The 14,972-nt window shown below is 37.8% G+C and overlaps 2 protein-coding genes across 2 annotated transcripts; both read right to left on the reverse strand.

Annotated features, from left to right (window-relative positions):
- Positions 1-824: 824 nt before the first annotated feature.
- On the reverse strand, positions 825-2,291 carry LOC111792825 (polygalacturonase-like). Its single transcript, XM_023674418.1, has 4 exons — positions 1,854-2,291; positions 1,471-1,760; positions 1,153-1,381; positions 825-1,043 (listed from the first exon to the last, which is right to left on the reverse strand). Exons 1-4 carry the CDS (start codon positions 2,289-2,291, stop codon positions 825-827), a joined length of 1,176 nt encoding a protein of 391 aa, XP_023530186.1.
- An 8,368-nt stretch (positions 2,292-10,659) lies between these two features.
- On the reverse strand, positions 10,660-12,131 carry LOC111792826 (polygalacturonase-like). Its single transcript, XM_023674419.1, has 4 exons — positions 11,694-12,131; positions 11,312-11,601; positions 10,996-11,224; positions 10,660-10,878 (listed from the first exon to the last, which is right to left on the reverse strand). Exons 1-4 carry the CDS (start codon positions 12,129-12,131, stop codon positions 10,660-10,662), a joined length of 1,176 nt encoding a protein of 391 aa, XP_023530187.1.
- Between the last annotated feature and the right edge of the window lie 2,841 nt (positions 12,132-14,972).

Genomic DNA, 14,972 nt, shown 5'->3' on the forward strand with positions numbered 1-14,972 from the left:
TCTGAATGAGAGTGATCGTCTAAGAAAAATTTAAAAGAACTAAAAGTTTATGCCTNTGTCTTCCCATTCAATCGTTTTATAATAGAAACTTCATAGGTAAACCAACTTTACTTAATGCAATTATAGGTTGGATGACTTCTTAGAAATTTTCTTATGAAGTATGTGAATGAGAACAAAGCATATTAGAAGGACTTGTGTTGATATATGTGAATAATTTTCACTCTTAGAAATGAGGAGTAAGTAACATAATCATGTCCCTAAGAATCTTAGAAATGAGGAGTAAGTAACGTAATCATGTCCCTAAGAAACATCTCAACCATGATCAAGTATCAAATCTAATAAAAAAATAATTGATTTATTGTTTTGTTTCACATATACATCCACACATTTACCATATAAGTTTCATCATATAAGTTTCTCTACAAGCAATTACTCGGTTCAACACTACCGGTAGCTGTTCCTCCTACATGGCTACACGTCGCTCCAGCTATTTGATCCTTATAATATAAAAGCTATGTGTTTTCCCGTTAAGTGGTTCAATAATAGAAACTTCATAATTAAACAAGCTTTACTTAAAGCAATTCTATGTTGGGTGATCTCTTAGAAATTTTCTTATGATGTATGCGAATGAGAACAAAGCATATTGGAAAGACTTGTGTTGATCTATGAGAATAATTTTCACTCGAGGAAGTAACATAATCATGTCGCTGGAACATAGGAACAATGATCAAGTATCAAATCTAATAAAAAAATAATTGATTTATTGTTTTGTTTCACATATACATCCACACATTTACCATATAAGTTTCATCATATAAGTTTCTCTACAAGCAATTACTCGGTTCAACACTACCGGTAGCTGTTCCTCCTACATGGCTACACGTCGCTCCAGCTATTTGATCCTTATAAGAAAGTTTTACGTCCTCCATTTTTATTCCACTGCATGGATTTGTTGGACTACAATCAAATTTCACTGCAATTTGAGTGGCTGATGTTCCATGAATGTCTTGGTACGTCACGTCACTGATTTTGACGCCAGAAGCCTGTTTGATGCAAACAAGAAGAAAATTAAAGAAGGGTTAACAATCGAAATATGATCGAGAGCCATAAATTAAAAGTCCATTTGAATTGCTTACAAATCATGTATATTACCTGACCCGGACAACCTTTGTGACTTGGGCAATAATTTTGGTCAATAACAATTGGATTTTGAACATTGTCCATAACAATATGTTGGAAGAGAATATTCTTAACAAACCCATTGCTTGGCCTACCCCATGCCTTGATTCTCACCCCGTTTTGGGTGCGTGAAAATAAAGCTTTTTTAACGGTCACGTTCTGCACTCCAGCCTCTTCTAAGTCCTTTGCTAGACTTCCAATGCTACAAAATCGACCAAACATATTTACCCATAAGTTTTACATTTTTTTTTTCACACAAATTTTGAATATAATAATAATAATTGAACATACCTTATTCCATGACCGGGCCCACAAACAATATTCTCAATCCACAAGTTGGAGGTCCCAGGACCGATGGATATGCAGTCATCTCCCGTGCCTATCTTGGAGTTGAGTATAGTTACATCAGATGATAGTTGTACGTGAATACCATCAGTATTGGGACTATTGCCAGAAGCCAAGACCTTAAGTCCTTTCATTTTGATATTTTGGCAACCATTTACGACTATATGGAACATTTGACTATTGAGTGATGTTAATGCACTAAGCACTACATTCTTAGAGTTGGAGATTTCAATTGTCTGCATGATTAAACATGTAATGAACTAAATAAATGAAAGTGCTAATTATTTATCATAGAGATAGTAGATTAATAATGAGGTTAAATTTCATACCGTGGCCCCACTAGGACAAGTCTTGGTCGAGTTCTTGCATGCCCATAACCCACTTCCTTTACCATCAAAAACTCCACCTGAGATAGTTACTCCATCAACTCGTCTGAACAAGATCCAAGCTGCAGAATTGCCAATAACTTTATAGTCTGATGGAGCCACCAAAGTGCCATCAATGCGTATGAAAATGGCATTATTCTTGCACGGCCCATTCAATGTTAGAGTACGAAGGTAATATCTTCCTAGTGGAACATAAATAGAGGTTGGTCTCATGGAGCCACATGCATTAGCCCATGCGCTTTCAAATGCTTTCGTTGAGTCAAATTTGCCATCGGGCTTGGCTCCTAAACTCACAACATTATTTGAGAAGACAATTGCAGCCGAAGAATTTAGGAACATAAAAGGAAAGAAAAGAAGAAGAAAGCCCCTAAGAATCGACATTTTGGGTGTGTGTTTATGAATATGGTTTGATATTTGGGAGAAAAGAGCAAGAAAATAGAATGAAATGATGGTGTGGATTGGAGAGGTTAGTCATGATATTTATAGGATGATGGAAGAAAAGAATGCATAAAATGTGGAATTGATCAAGAGATAAGGCATGCCGTCACTTAGGTTTAGGGGATTTGAAAGGGGTCTGGTTTGATTTATTATGAGGGGAAACATAGCTTGTAGTGTAAACAACATGAAAAGAAGTTGTCAAACCAAACAAGGGAATTATTAAATAATAAGATGAAAGAGAGTATTTGTGTGTATATCCATAATCCAAGTGGCTTAGGGTTTACACAAACAGAGTTGGCCGTTCAGCCACCAAAAACATGACAGTGAACAGCCCAAGCTATTCAACCCTAAAGCTACGCTGTTTTCTCCTTCCTTTTTCCTCTTTCGTGTACAAAAAGTATTGTGATACACACAACAATGCATGTACTCGACAGGTTTCTTTCTTTTCACTTTAAACCTTTAGCCGCCAAATCTCGTTGCATTTCCATGCATCAAGCCGTTGGTAGGAATATCCCTTTCATATACATGTATGAACAGACAGAACACGTTTGACGTCCGGTAGACCGTTGATAGAAATATTTTTCTAGTAGTGCATGCATGTAAGAACTCATTTAAGATTAGGGTGCTATAGCTAGTGGGTTTACATGTAGAATCAAGAACATACGTTTCAGTAGACCTCGCACTCCAGGATCATGAGCGATCAGACGTTAGACCTTTGTACACCGAGGGATTGGTTTAGTCTAAGGAGCTAACCCCTGTTAAAGATCACGTGTTTTAGATTGCTGTCAGTTAGCATTTTTCTGTTAATGTTTTTGAATATGTCTCCCTATAGTTAGGAGTTGAATTAGTTTTGTTTGTTTACCGGTTTGTTACTAGATTTTCTGTAGATTTACAGCAGACTTTTTAAAACTTTGTTTTTGTATTCTCTCTCTATATAGATCTTTCTTGCTCTTAATAATATAATCTTCTCATCAACCATTCAATAACTCATTCATTCACTCACAAATTGGTACCAGAGCATTCTTCTTAAGGGATATGTGAGATCAAAATGGAAGGAGAATCTAATTTTTCAGCTGTTGCACCACTCGTCTTCGATGGAGACAATTATCAAATGTGGGAAGTTCGTATGGAGACTTATCTGGTGGCTTTGGATCTTTGGAAAGCAGTAGAAGAGGATTACGAGGTCCCTCCACTTCCAGCAAATCTTACTATAGCACAAATCAAAGCACAGAAGGAAAAGAAGACAAGAAAATCAAAGGTAAAAGCTTGCCTATTTGCAGCTGTATCTCAAATGATCTCCATGCGAATAATGTCCCTCAAAACAACAAAGGAAATCTAGGATTACCTCAAGGCTGAATATGCAGGAGATGAGAGGATTAGTAAAATGAAAGACTTGAATTTGATAAGGGATTTTGAGTTGCAGAAGATGGAGTCTGAGTCGGTGAAAGAGTACTCTGACAGACTTCTCAGCATTGCCAACAAGGTGAGATTGCTTGGTTATGTGTTAAATGGTTCCAGGATTGTTGAAAAGCTACTGGTCACTGTTTCAGAGAAGTTTGAAGCCACCATTATTACTCTAGAGAACACCAAAGACCTGTCAGAGTATAAAGCTCTTGAATGTTTTACAAGCACAAGAGCTAAGGAGGTCTATGAGGCAAGAAGGGGTGATTGAAGGTGCCTTACCTGTTAAACATCAAGACAACAACAGGTATAAAATGAAGAAAATTTTCAAAAACCAATCGACGAATCGAAATTCATCTGTCAATTATCAGAAGACAAAAGGAGGAGGTTCCAAAAAATCCTACCCACTTTGATGCCATTCTGAGAAGAAAGATCATCCACCATACAAGTGTTGGAGAAGACCTGACGCGAAATGCTCCAAATGCAATCAACTTGGAAATGAAGCTGTGATCTGTAAAGTCAAAGGTTATGTGAAAGAAGTAGATGCACAAGTAGCTGATCAAGAAGAAGAAGATCAATTGTTTGTGGTCACTTGTTTCTCATGCAAATAATCAAGCGAGCACAAATAATATGACATATGATAATGAGCTTTTTGAGAAATTAAGAGACACTGAAGTGAAGAGAGAGGATTGGCAATAGTGAACACTTGGAAGTCAAGGGAAAAGGCACCGTAGCTATAACAAGCTATGAAGGTACAAAATTTATTCGAGATGTTTTATTTGTACTTAAAATTAATCAAAATCTCATAAGTGTTGGTCAGTTACTTGATAAAGGCTATAAAGTGTTGTTTGAGAATAAGCGGTACTTGATCAGATACGCTAGTGGCAAAGACTTGTTCAATGTAGAAATGAAAGGAAAAAGCTTTGCTCTAAATCCGATGGAGAAAGAGCAGATAGCCTTTATATCTAGAGCTTGTGCCACTGAGATTTGGCACAAAAGACTTGGTCACTTTCATCATTGAGGTTTGCTTCATGCCTCTTTGCTGTGCTTGTAATTTTTGGAAGCAACACAGGCATGGAGAGCCTCGAAAAAGCTGCAACTAGTTCATACTGATCTTTGTGGTCCTCAGCGAACACCATCATTAAATGGTAATCTTATTACATTGTTTTTATTGATGATTTAACAAGAATGTGTTGGATCTTCTTGCTGAAGCAAAAGTCAGAAGTTGCAGGTGTATTTTGGAAATCAAAGCCAGAGTTGAGAATGAAAGTGCATGCTTGATTCAGACTATAAGATCATATAATGGCAAGGAGTACACTTCAGAAACTTTTAACAAGTTTTGTGAAGAGGCTGGAATTGAACATCAATTGACACCATCATACACTCCTCAACAGAATGGCGTCAGTGAAAGGAGTAACAGATTCATAATGGAGATGACAAGATGCATGCTTCATGAGAAGAATCTTCCAAAACGTTTTTGGGGAGAAGCATTAAACAATGTTGTGTACTTGCAAAATCGAATTTCAACAAAAGTTGTGAAGGACTTGATACCATTTGAAGCTTAGTATGGTTACAAACCTTCTTTAAAGTTTCTTAGAGTATTTGGGTGTCTTTGTTTCACTTACATTCCACAGGTCAAGCGTGATAAGCTTGACAAAAAGGCAGAAGTTGGCATCTTTGTTGTGTATAACACTATATTCAAAGCTTATAGAGGCTTTCAACCACAAACTAGTCATGTTATTGTGAATCGAGATGTTCACTTTGCTTAAAATGAGCAATGGAATTGGGAAGAACTGACGAAGGTGAATCAAATTTCTAATGCACCAAAAAATTTAAACTTTGGTAGCATGTTAGAAAAGTTTGAAGATGAACGATAAGATGCTTTGGTTGATGATGCACTTGTCAGAGGTACAAGGTTGCTGTCTGATATTTATCAAAGGTGTAATGTAGCTATTTGTGACCTTCAGGGTTCCATGATGCAAAAAACATCAAAATTGGATGGTTGCAATGTAGGAGGAGCTTTCGATGATCGAGAAAAAAAAAAAACCTGGGAGTTGGTTGATCGAACTCTAAGCAGAAAGATAATTGGAGTAAGATGGGTGTTCAGAACAAAGCTAAATCTTGATGGTTCAGTTAACAAATACAAAGCAAGACTTGTTGTGAGGGGATATGCGCAAGTTTTTGGAATTGACTATTTAGAAACATTTGCACCTGTTACCAAGTTCGGTAAGACTATTGCTTGCTCTTATTGCTCAAAAGAGTTGGAAAGTGTTTCAGTTAGATGTTAAATCTGCATTCTTAAATGGAGTCTTGCAAGAAGAAATTTTTTTTCGAGCAATCTGAAGGTTTTGTGAGTAGAGGCAATGAAGATAAAGTCTACTTGCTGACAAAGGCTCTATACGATCTGAAACAGGCTTCGTGAACATGGTACAGTAAAATTGATGATCATTTCGTTGGTCTTGGCTTTCAGAAAAGTCAATCTGAACTCACACTCTATGTCAAGCATGAAGGTACAAGTACTTTAGTCATTTCTCTTTACGTAGATGACTTATTAATTAGAGGAAGCAAACTTGAGCAAATTCACCCGTTCAAACTGGAAATAAAAAAGGTCTTCAAAATGACAGACTTGGTTTGATGTCATATTTCCTTAGCATTGAGATCAAACAAACCCAAGATGAAGTGTTCATTTGTCAAAGAACATATGCAAAGGAGATACTTGATGGAAGATTGCAAAGCAATGAATACTCCTATAAATCAAAAAGAGAAGCTCGTCAAAGGTGATGGTTCTACCAAAGTTATTGAAGCTGAGTTTTTTAGTTTGGTAGGTTGTCTGATGTACTTAACATCAACCAAACCTGATATCTTAAATGTCGTAAGTATTCTCTCCAGATTCATGCATTGTCCCAATGAGACTCACATGAAAGATGCAAAGAGAGTAATCAGATACATTAAAGGGACTTGAAATTATGGGGTGAAGTTCTTAAAGCACAAGGAAATGAAGCTAATTGGCTTCTCTAACAGTGATGGGGTGGCTCAATCGATGACATGAAGAGTACATCTAGCTATTGTTTTTGTCATGGATCAGACATGTTCTCTTGGCGCTCAAGAAAGAAAGAAATTGTAGCTCAATCCACTGTTGAGACAGAATTTATAGCTGTAACAACTGCAATTAATCAAGCTCTCTGGTTAAGGAAAATTATCGTTGATCTAAATTTGGAGCAAAACAAAGCACTCAGATACTGGTTGATAACCAACCTTCTATTTCAATCTCTAATAATCCAATTTTTCGTGGAAAAGCTAAGCATTTCAACATCAAGTTATTCTTTATTCGAGAAGTTCAAAAGAGTAGTGATGTGACTCTTTGTTACTGCAAATTTGAAGATCAAATTGCAGATGTCCTTACCAAACCTCTGCCACTTAACAAGTTTGAAGATTTCACGAAAAAGTTTGGAGTTTGGAGTTCGCAGCATCTAAACAAGGAGGAGTGTTAAAGATCACGTGTTTTAGATTTCTGTCGGTTAGTATTTTTGTGCTAATGTTTTTGAACAAGTCTCCCTATAGTTAGGAGTTGAATTAGTTTTGTTTGTTTACTATTTTGTTACCCGATTTTTTTGTCGATTTCTAGCATACTTTTTAAAACTTTCTTTTTCTTTTCTCTGTATATATACAGAGCTTTCTTGCTCTTAATAATATAATCTTCTGATCAACCATTCAATCACTCATCCCTTCACTAACAACCTCAAACGTCCCGAAATTGAAATATGGAGTTCAAACTGCCTAGGCACCCCAACGAACCTAGTAGACCTCCATGANGCACCCCAACGAACCTAGTAGACCTCCATGACATCTAAAGACGATTAAAGTAGCTTGCCATAATTCTGAAACTAGTTGAGTTGCTAGATTCAAGTAAGGGCCGACGTCGGGATCCCATTAAACCAGTTCTGAAGAAGGACTAGGGACTACATGAGTAGTAAGCTCAAGATAGGGATTCCTATTGAGTGTAGAGACGGGCAAACCCGTAAACCATTCCTAGTTGGACTAGGGACTTCACGGGTAGGTGTCAGGATGAGAACCCCTATTGAGTGCAGGAATATGTCAAGGCCGACACCGCAACTCCGTAAATCGATCTTTAAAGAGATCTGGGACTACGTGGATAGGTGGTTTAGGACGAACACTTCTATCAAGTGTAGGAACGGGTCAAGACCGATGTCGTGGCGCCTTAAATCAGTCTCAAAGAAGAATTAGAGACTACACAGGTAGACAATTAATGAGGAATTAATTGGAACTTCGAGACCTACAAAGTAGCTTAGAGTGCTGGAAGGGGTAAGCCCGAACTTCCTAGAGACGAGAGAAAGCCGTGGAAACCTACTAGGAGAAATAAGCAATGGAAATCTACAACTAGATTATAACCCAACTCAATCATACCCTACTTTTAAAATTATTATGAAAATTAAGAATATTTGACATTTGCTACCTATTAAAATTAAGGAAATAAGATCTCAACTGACATGAGTATATGAATAAACATACACCACACATGAATAGAAAGATCATGAGTGCAGGACAATTAAGAAAAATTTAAAAGAATGTAAGTTGCTAATTTGTGTTTGGTGGTTCAATAATAGAAGCTTCATAGTTAAGTGTGCTTTATTTAAAGTAATTTTATCTTTGAGTGACCTCTTGTGAATTTTCCTACGATGTATGTGGGCAAAGACAAAACATACGGAAGAACTTGTGTTGGTCTATGTGAATATTGTTCGTGTTAAAGATAGTTGACCGTTTATTTGTCTTATATTACGGTTTACTATTTTGCCCTCTTATTAAAGGCAAATATATTGTATTCATTTAATATTCTTTCCTTCATTGTTCTTTTATATTATTTGTAATTTACCATATTTCTCTATTCGGTAAATGATTATAAATAGAGAACTTTCACAACCATTTAGATGTGATGGTTTTAGCAAACATTTCCATGGTATCAGAGCCCTTTCGGTTTAACAACCCTCATCCTTTTATCATCTTCTTCCTTTAACACTCTAATCCATCTGATCACCATCAAACTTTCTTCCTCCAATTATCTTCTTTTGAAAAGTCAACTTCTCCCACTCCTTGAGAGTTAAGACATACTCGGCTATGTTGATGGAACTAGGGTTCCACCACCTCGCTTTAAACTAGAAACTTCTCAACACTCAACCCCAAATATTTGGCGTGGAGAGCAGCCGATCAACGATTTCTCTGTCTCCAGCTCTCCTCTCTCACTGAGGAAGCCATTGTTGTCGTCGTTGGTCTCTCTACTGCACGTGATGTTTGACTTGCATTGGAAACTACGTTCAGCCATCATTCGAAGGCTCGTGAACTGAGACTCAAGGATGACTTGCAGCTGATGAAACGTGGCACCAAACCTGTTGCTGAGTATGCTCATACCTTCAAAACAATTTGTGACCAACTTCATGCCATTGGCAGACCCGTCGAGGACATTGATAAAGTGCACTGGTTCCTTTGTGAACTCGGCACCGAATTTTCAGCTTTTTCTACTACTCAACTGGCTCTCACCCCTATCCCCTGTTTTGTAGATTTAGTCTCTAAAGCTGAAAGTTTTGAGTTGTTCCAGCACTCCCTTGAGTTCNGAACTCGACACTGATTTTTTAGCTTTTTCTATTGCTGAGATGGCTCTCACCCTTATCCCTTTTTTTATGTAGATTTAGTCTCTAAAGCTGAAAGTTTTGAGTTGTTTCAGCCCTCCCTTGAGTCCACTAACTCCACTCCTACAACATTCACAGCCACTAATCGTGGTCGCACCCATGAAAGCCACCCTGCTTCCTCTAGCAATCAGCGAGGTCGTTCTTATTTCCACAAAAACAACTCTTCCAATCGAGGACGAACCCACTCAAGTTAGGGTCGTCGACCACCTCAATGTCAAATATGCCGCAAAGAGGGCCATTATGCTGACCGCTGCAACCAACGGTATGTTCGATCTTATTCTACTCATGCTCACTTGCTGAAGCCTTCAACACGTCTTGTTCTATTGCTGGACCCAATGCTGCTGATTGGTTTCTGGATACGGGGGCTTCGGCCCATATGGCCGCCGACCCATCTATTTTGGAACAGTCTAAAAATTACACGGGTAAGGACTTTGTGATCGTAGGAAACGGTGCATCCCTACCCATTATCCACACTGGTACTCTTCCTCTAGTTGAAAAATATTCACTTATTATATGTTTTGGTTGTCCCTCGTCTCACTAAAAATCTTCTTTCAATCAGTAAATTAACCTCTGATTGTCCTCTCTCCGTTACATTTACTAATAATCTTCTTACTATCCAGAATCGTCAAACAGGAAGGGTGGTGGCAACCGGTAAAAGAGATGGAAGGCAACCGATAAAAGAGATGGAGGACTATATGTGCTGAAGCGCGGCAACTCTACTCTTATTTCAGTCCTTAAAAACAAATCTTTACGTGTATCATATGATTTATGGCATGCTTGCCTGGGTCATGTGAATCATGTCGTTGAGTAAAGAACGCAATCATATCGTTGGAAAACCACAAGATGATCAAGTGTTAAATCTGGATTCAGAATTTTGATCCAAATCTTAACACAAATCATAGTCACCTTCACCAGACCAAATGGGAGATAACAGAGAATGAGGCATGAGAGAGAGTGAGACGTGCGAAATGAGTAAACTTCATGTGCAATAAACAAATAGATAACAAACTTAGACTAAACTTCAAAAAAAAAAAAATTGATTTATTGTTTTCCTTTACATCTACATCCACACACTTACCATACAAAGAATAGAAATAATGGCTTCTCTCTCTCATAAAACAAATATTTTGTCATGGTAGCCGAACTACATACACACAAGGCCACATGCTATAGATGCAAATACATTAAGTTTCATCGTATAAGTTTCCCTACAAGCAACTACTCGGTTCAACACTACCGGTAGCTGTTCCTCCTGCATGGCTACACGTCGCTCCAGCTATTTGATCCTTATAAGAAAGTTGTACGTCCTCCATTTTTATACCACTACATGGGTTTGTTGGACTGCAATCGAATTTCACTGCAATTTGAGTGGCTGATGTTCCATGAATGTCTTGGTACGTTACATCACTAATTTTGACTCCCGACGCCTGTTTGATGCAAAGGAAAAGAAATTTAAAGAAAGGTCAGCAATCTATTTTAGTGAATTTGATTCATAATATGATTAATTAAGTACCATAAAATGAAAGTTCATAGTCATGTAATACCTTGCCGGGACAACCTTTGTGACTTGGGCAATAATTTTGATCAATAACAATTGGATTTTGAACGTTGTCCATAACAACGTGTTGGAAGAGAATATTCTTGACAAACCCATTGCTTGGCCTACCCCATGCCTTAATTCTCACCCCGTTTTGGGTGCGTGAAAATAAAGCTTTTTTAACGGTCACGTTCTGTACTCCAGCCTCTTCTAAGTCCTTTGCTAGACTTCCAATGCTACAAAATCGACCAAACATATTTACCCATAAGTTTTACATTTTTTTTTTCACACAAATTTTGAATAATAATAATATTTGAGCATACCTTATTCCATGACCAGGCCCACAAACAATATTCTCAATCCACAAGTTGGATGTGCCAGGGCCGATGGATATGCAATCGTCTCCTGTGCCTATCTTGGAGTTGAGTATGGTCACATCAGATGATAGTTGTACGTGAATGCCATCAGTATTAGGACTGTTGCCGGAAGCCAAGACCTTAAGTCCTTTCATTTTGATATTTTGGCAACCATTTACGACAATATGAAACATTTGACTGTTGAGGGATGTTAATGCACTAAGCACTACATTCTTTGAGTTGGAGATTTCAATTGTCTGCATGATTAAACATGTAATGAACTAAATAAATGAAGTGCTAATTATTTATCATAGAGAGAGTAGATTAATAATGAGGTTAAATTTCATACCGTGGCCCCACTAGGACAAGTCTTGGTCGAGTTCTTGCATGCCCATAACCCACTTCCTTTACCATCAAAAATGCCACCTGAGATAGTTACTCCATCAACTCCTCTAAACAAGACCCAAGCTGCAGAATTGCCAATAACCTTGTAGTCTGATGGTGCTACCAGAGTTCCATCAATGCGTATGAAAATGGCATTATTCTTGCACGGCCCATTCAATGTTAGAGTACGAAGGTAATATCTTCCTGGTGGAACATAAATAGAGGTTGGTCTCATGGAGCCACATGCATTAGCCCATGCGCTTTCAAATGCTTTCGTTGAGTCAAATTTGCCATCGGGCTTGGCTCCTAAACTCACAACATTATTTGAGAAGACAATTGCAGCCGAAGAATTTAGGAACATAAAAGGAAAGAAAAGAAGAAGAAAGCCCCTAAGAATCGACATTTTGGGTGTGTGTTTATGAATATGGTTTGATATTTGGGAGAAAAGAGCAAGAAAATAGAATGAAATGATGGTGTGGATTGGAGAGGTTAGTCATGATATTTATAGGATGATGGAAGAAAAGAATGCATAAAATGTGGAATTGATCAAGAGATAAGGCATGCCGTCACTTAGGTTTAGGGGATTTGAAAGGGGTCTGGTTTGATTTATTATGAGGGGAAACATAGCTTGTAGTGTAAACAACATGAAAAGAAGTTGTCAAACTAAACAAGGGAATTATTAAATAATAAGATGAAAGAGAGTATTTGTGTGTATATCCATAATCCAAGTGGCTTAGGGTTTACACAAACAGAGTTGGCCGTGCAGCCACCAAAAACATGACAATGAACAGCCCAAGCCATTCAACCCTAAAGCTACGCTGTTTTCTCCTTCCTTTTTCCTCTTTCGTGCACAAAAAGTATTGTGATACACACAACAATGCATGTACTCGACAGGTTTCCCTCTTTTTACTTTACACCCTCAGCCGCCAAATCTCGTTACATTTTGGGTGTTTCATTTTTTGTCTTTTGTAATTTAAGGAATCTCCAAATGTTTCTTAATCTTGATCTTTATTGGATGAGGGCATGAGACCACATTAGATAGATGAGGATTGGCAGGTAAGAGAGTCACTCCCTCCTCGACGATGATGATATAATGAAACCTCTTCGAATACCTATGATATATAAGTTGATAATAATATTAGTGATTGGTTGTCACAACCCAAATTCCGAGGCATTAAAGACAGAGTGTGACTGATAGACTATACAATGCAAGGTAAGTGTATAACAAGCAATAGAAAACTTCCCCAAAATTTTAGGCACTTCAAAAACATTTAACAACATATCGGGGTCGAATGTAAAAACATATACATGTTCATGTGTTTAATTTTTTTTTAAAAGAGAGAATGAGATGGGAATACAAAAGACGTGTATGATACGTCAGACTACAAAAAATTATGATGACAACACAGATGCCTAGATTAACACCCTTTCTGTGGCTACTGATTTTTCGAGAATCCTCTCGCCTCGACCAACAACATCATGCACCTAAAAAAGAAAAAATAGAAAGGGTTGAGTATATAAGTATAATCAATAAGCAACCTACTTGTAAGCTATCATCGCATCCTTAACCTAGCAAGAGAGCACAAGCTTACTCTAGAATTTAGGTGTATCGTTCTTGTTGTGCACAATTTTGGGTAGGTAGCTTAGCCTACGCAACGGTAACCGGTGTTGAGGTGCTACCTCAAATAACTCTCTCTAACAAATGGAGACAGCATGATGAGTGCTAGCCTACTTGTCATTCAATGTCGGAGGAGCTACCCCATGTACGTGTCAGGTCCACTAACTATCCACATGATCAATGCCTACCCATAGGACGGATCCATTGTTGGGATATGGAGCTTGATGTCTACTTACAATAAAGATCTGGTAGAGATATATTTTCGAGATATTTCTTACATATCTGCCTATATAGATTTGATAGAGCTATATTTGTTAGATTACATAGTTAAATTTTTTAAAGCTATATTTAGTAAATTGAAACCGTCTATATACATTTGACCGTGTTTACAAGAGTTACTTTCTTCATTCTCTGTATTTTCTATAACTCTTCATTCTCTGTATTTCTATTGTTGTACGTACCTCAACTCATGAGTAAACTTTTAGCCATATTCCTCCTTGAATCTTCGCTTACTGTTCATGATTTAAATTCTTCATTCTCTATATTTTCTATTGTTGTATATGAAGAAAACTTTTAACCGTATTCCTCCTTGAATCTTCTCTCTCCTGTTCTTGTGTTCATCTTGATCGAGTGTGTGGGTTGTTGAGCGATCCTAAAAATTGGTATCAGAGCGAGGCGAAATTCACCACGATCTGTAAAGATGGAAATTTCAAAGATTGGAATTGAAAAGTTTGATGGATCCGATTTTAGTTTCTCGAATATGCAGATTGAAGATTATCTCTACCAGAAAGATCTTCACGAATCCCTATTGGAAGTGAAGCCGGATACTATGACCACAGAGCAGTGGAGCTTCACGAATCCCTGTTGGGAGTGAAGCCGAATACTATGACCACAGAGCAATGGAAGCTCAAGGATCGCCAGGCCTTAGGGTTGATCCTTCTTGTAACGCCAAAAAAAAAAAAAAAAGGGTTGGCTAAGTCAATAGAGGGGCAAAAATGTCATTTTGCCCCTCCAGCGGGGTTCAAGGAAAATACCATCCAACCTCGTGCAAAAGAAAAAAGAAGTTAGGGAGAAAATTGAGAGGAAACAGAAAAGAGTTGCCGCAAAGTTTCGTTGGACCACCGTTGGAAACCACCTTCAGACGAGACCTGTACAAGGACAAATAAGCTAGCGAGGCCGACGCTCCGTCAAGATCCAAGAACGTTTCGTGAGGTAAGTAAATGATAGAAAATTTTCAAATCTGAGCTTTTCCTATGTGAATTGAGTCCTGAAATGTTGATATATTCAACTAGGAACAACTCTACACACGATCTGTGAAGAAGTTTGGCTGAAATCTCGATCCGAAGGTGGAGATCTGAGAATCGTTCGAGAACGGTAAGTGAACTTCAGACTCTTTTAACTCGTCTGGTAGTTAATCAAAAATTACGAAAAAAAATACCAGGACGTAGCTTGTAACTCGATCTAGAACCTTGCCAAAGAAATCATATCGATTCGAACTCCGAATCAAATGATATGAAAATAAAAAAAAATGGCTCTGTGTACAGATTGCAAGACAGAGAGAAGAAGGAGAAGAAAAAACAATTTGGCGGTCACGTTTCGACCGGCGAGTGGCAGAGTGCGGCTCAG

This window comes from Cucurbita pepo, chromosome LG04 (assembly GCF_002806865.2).
Source record: "Cucurbita pepo subsp. pepo cultivar mu-cu-16 chromosome LG04, ASM280686v2, whole genome shotgun sequence".
NCBI classification, from domain to species: domain Eukaryota; kingdom Viridiplantae; phylum Streptophyta; class Magnoliopsida; order Cucurbitales; family Cucurbitaceae; genus Cucurbita; species Cucurbita pepo.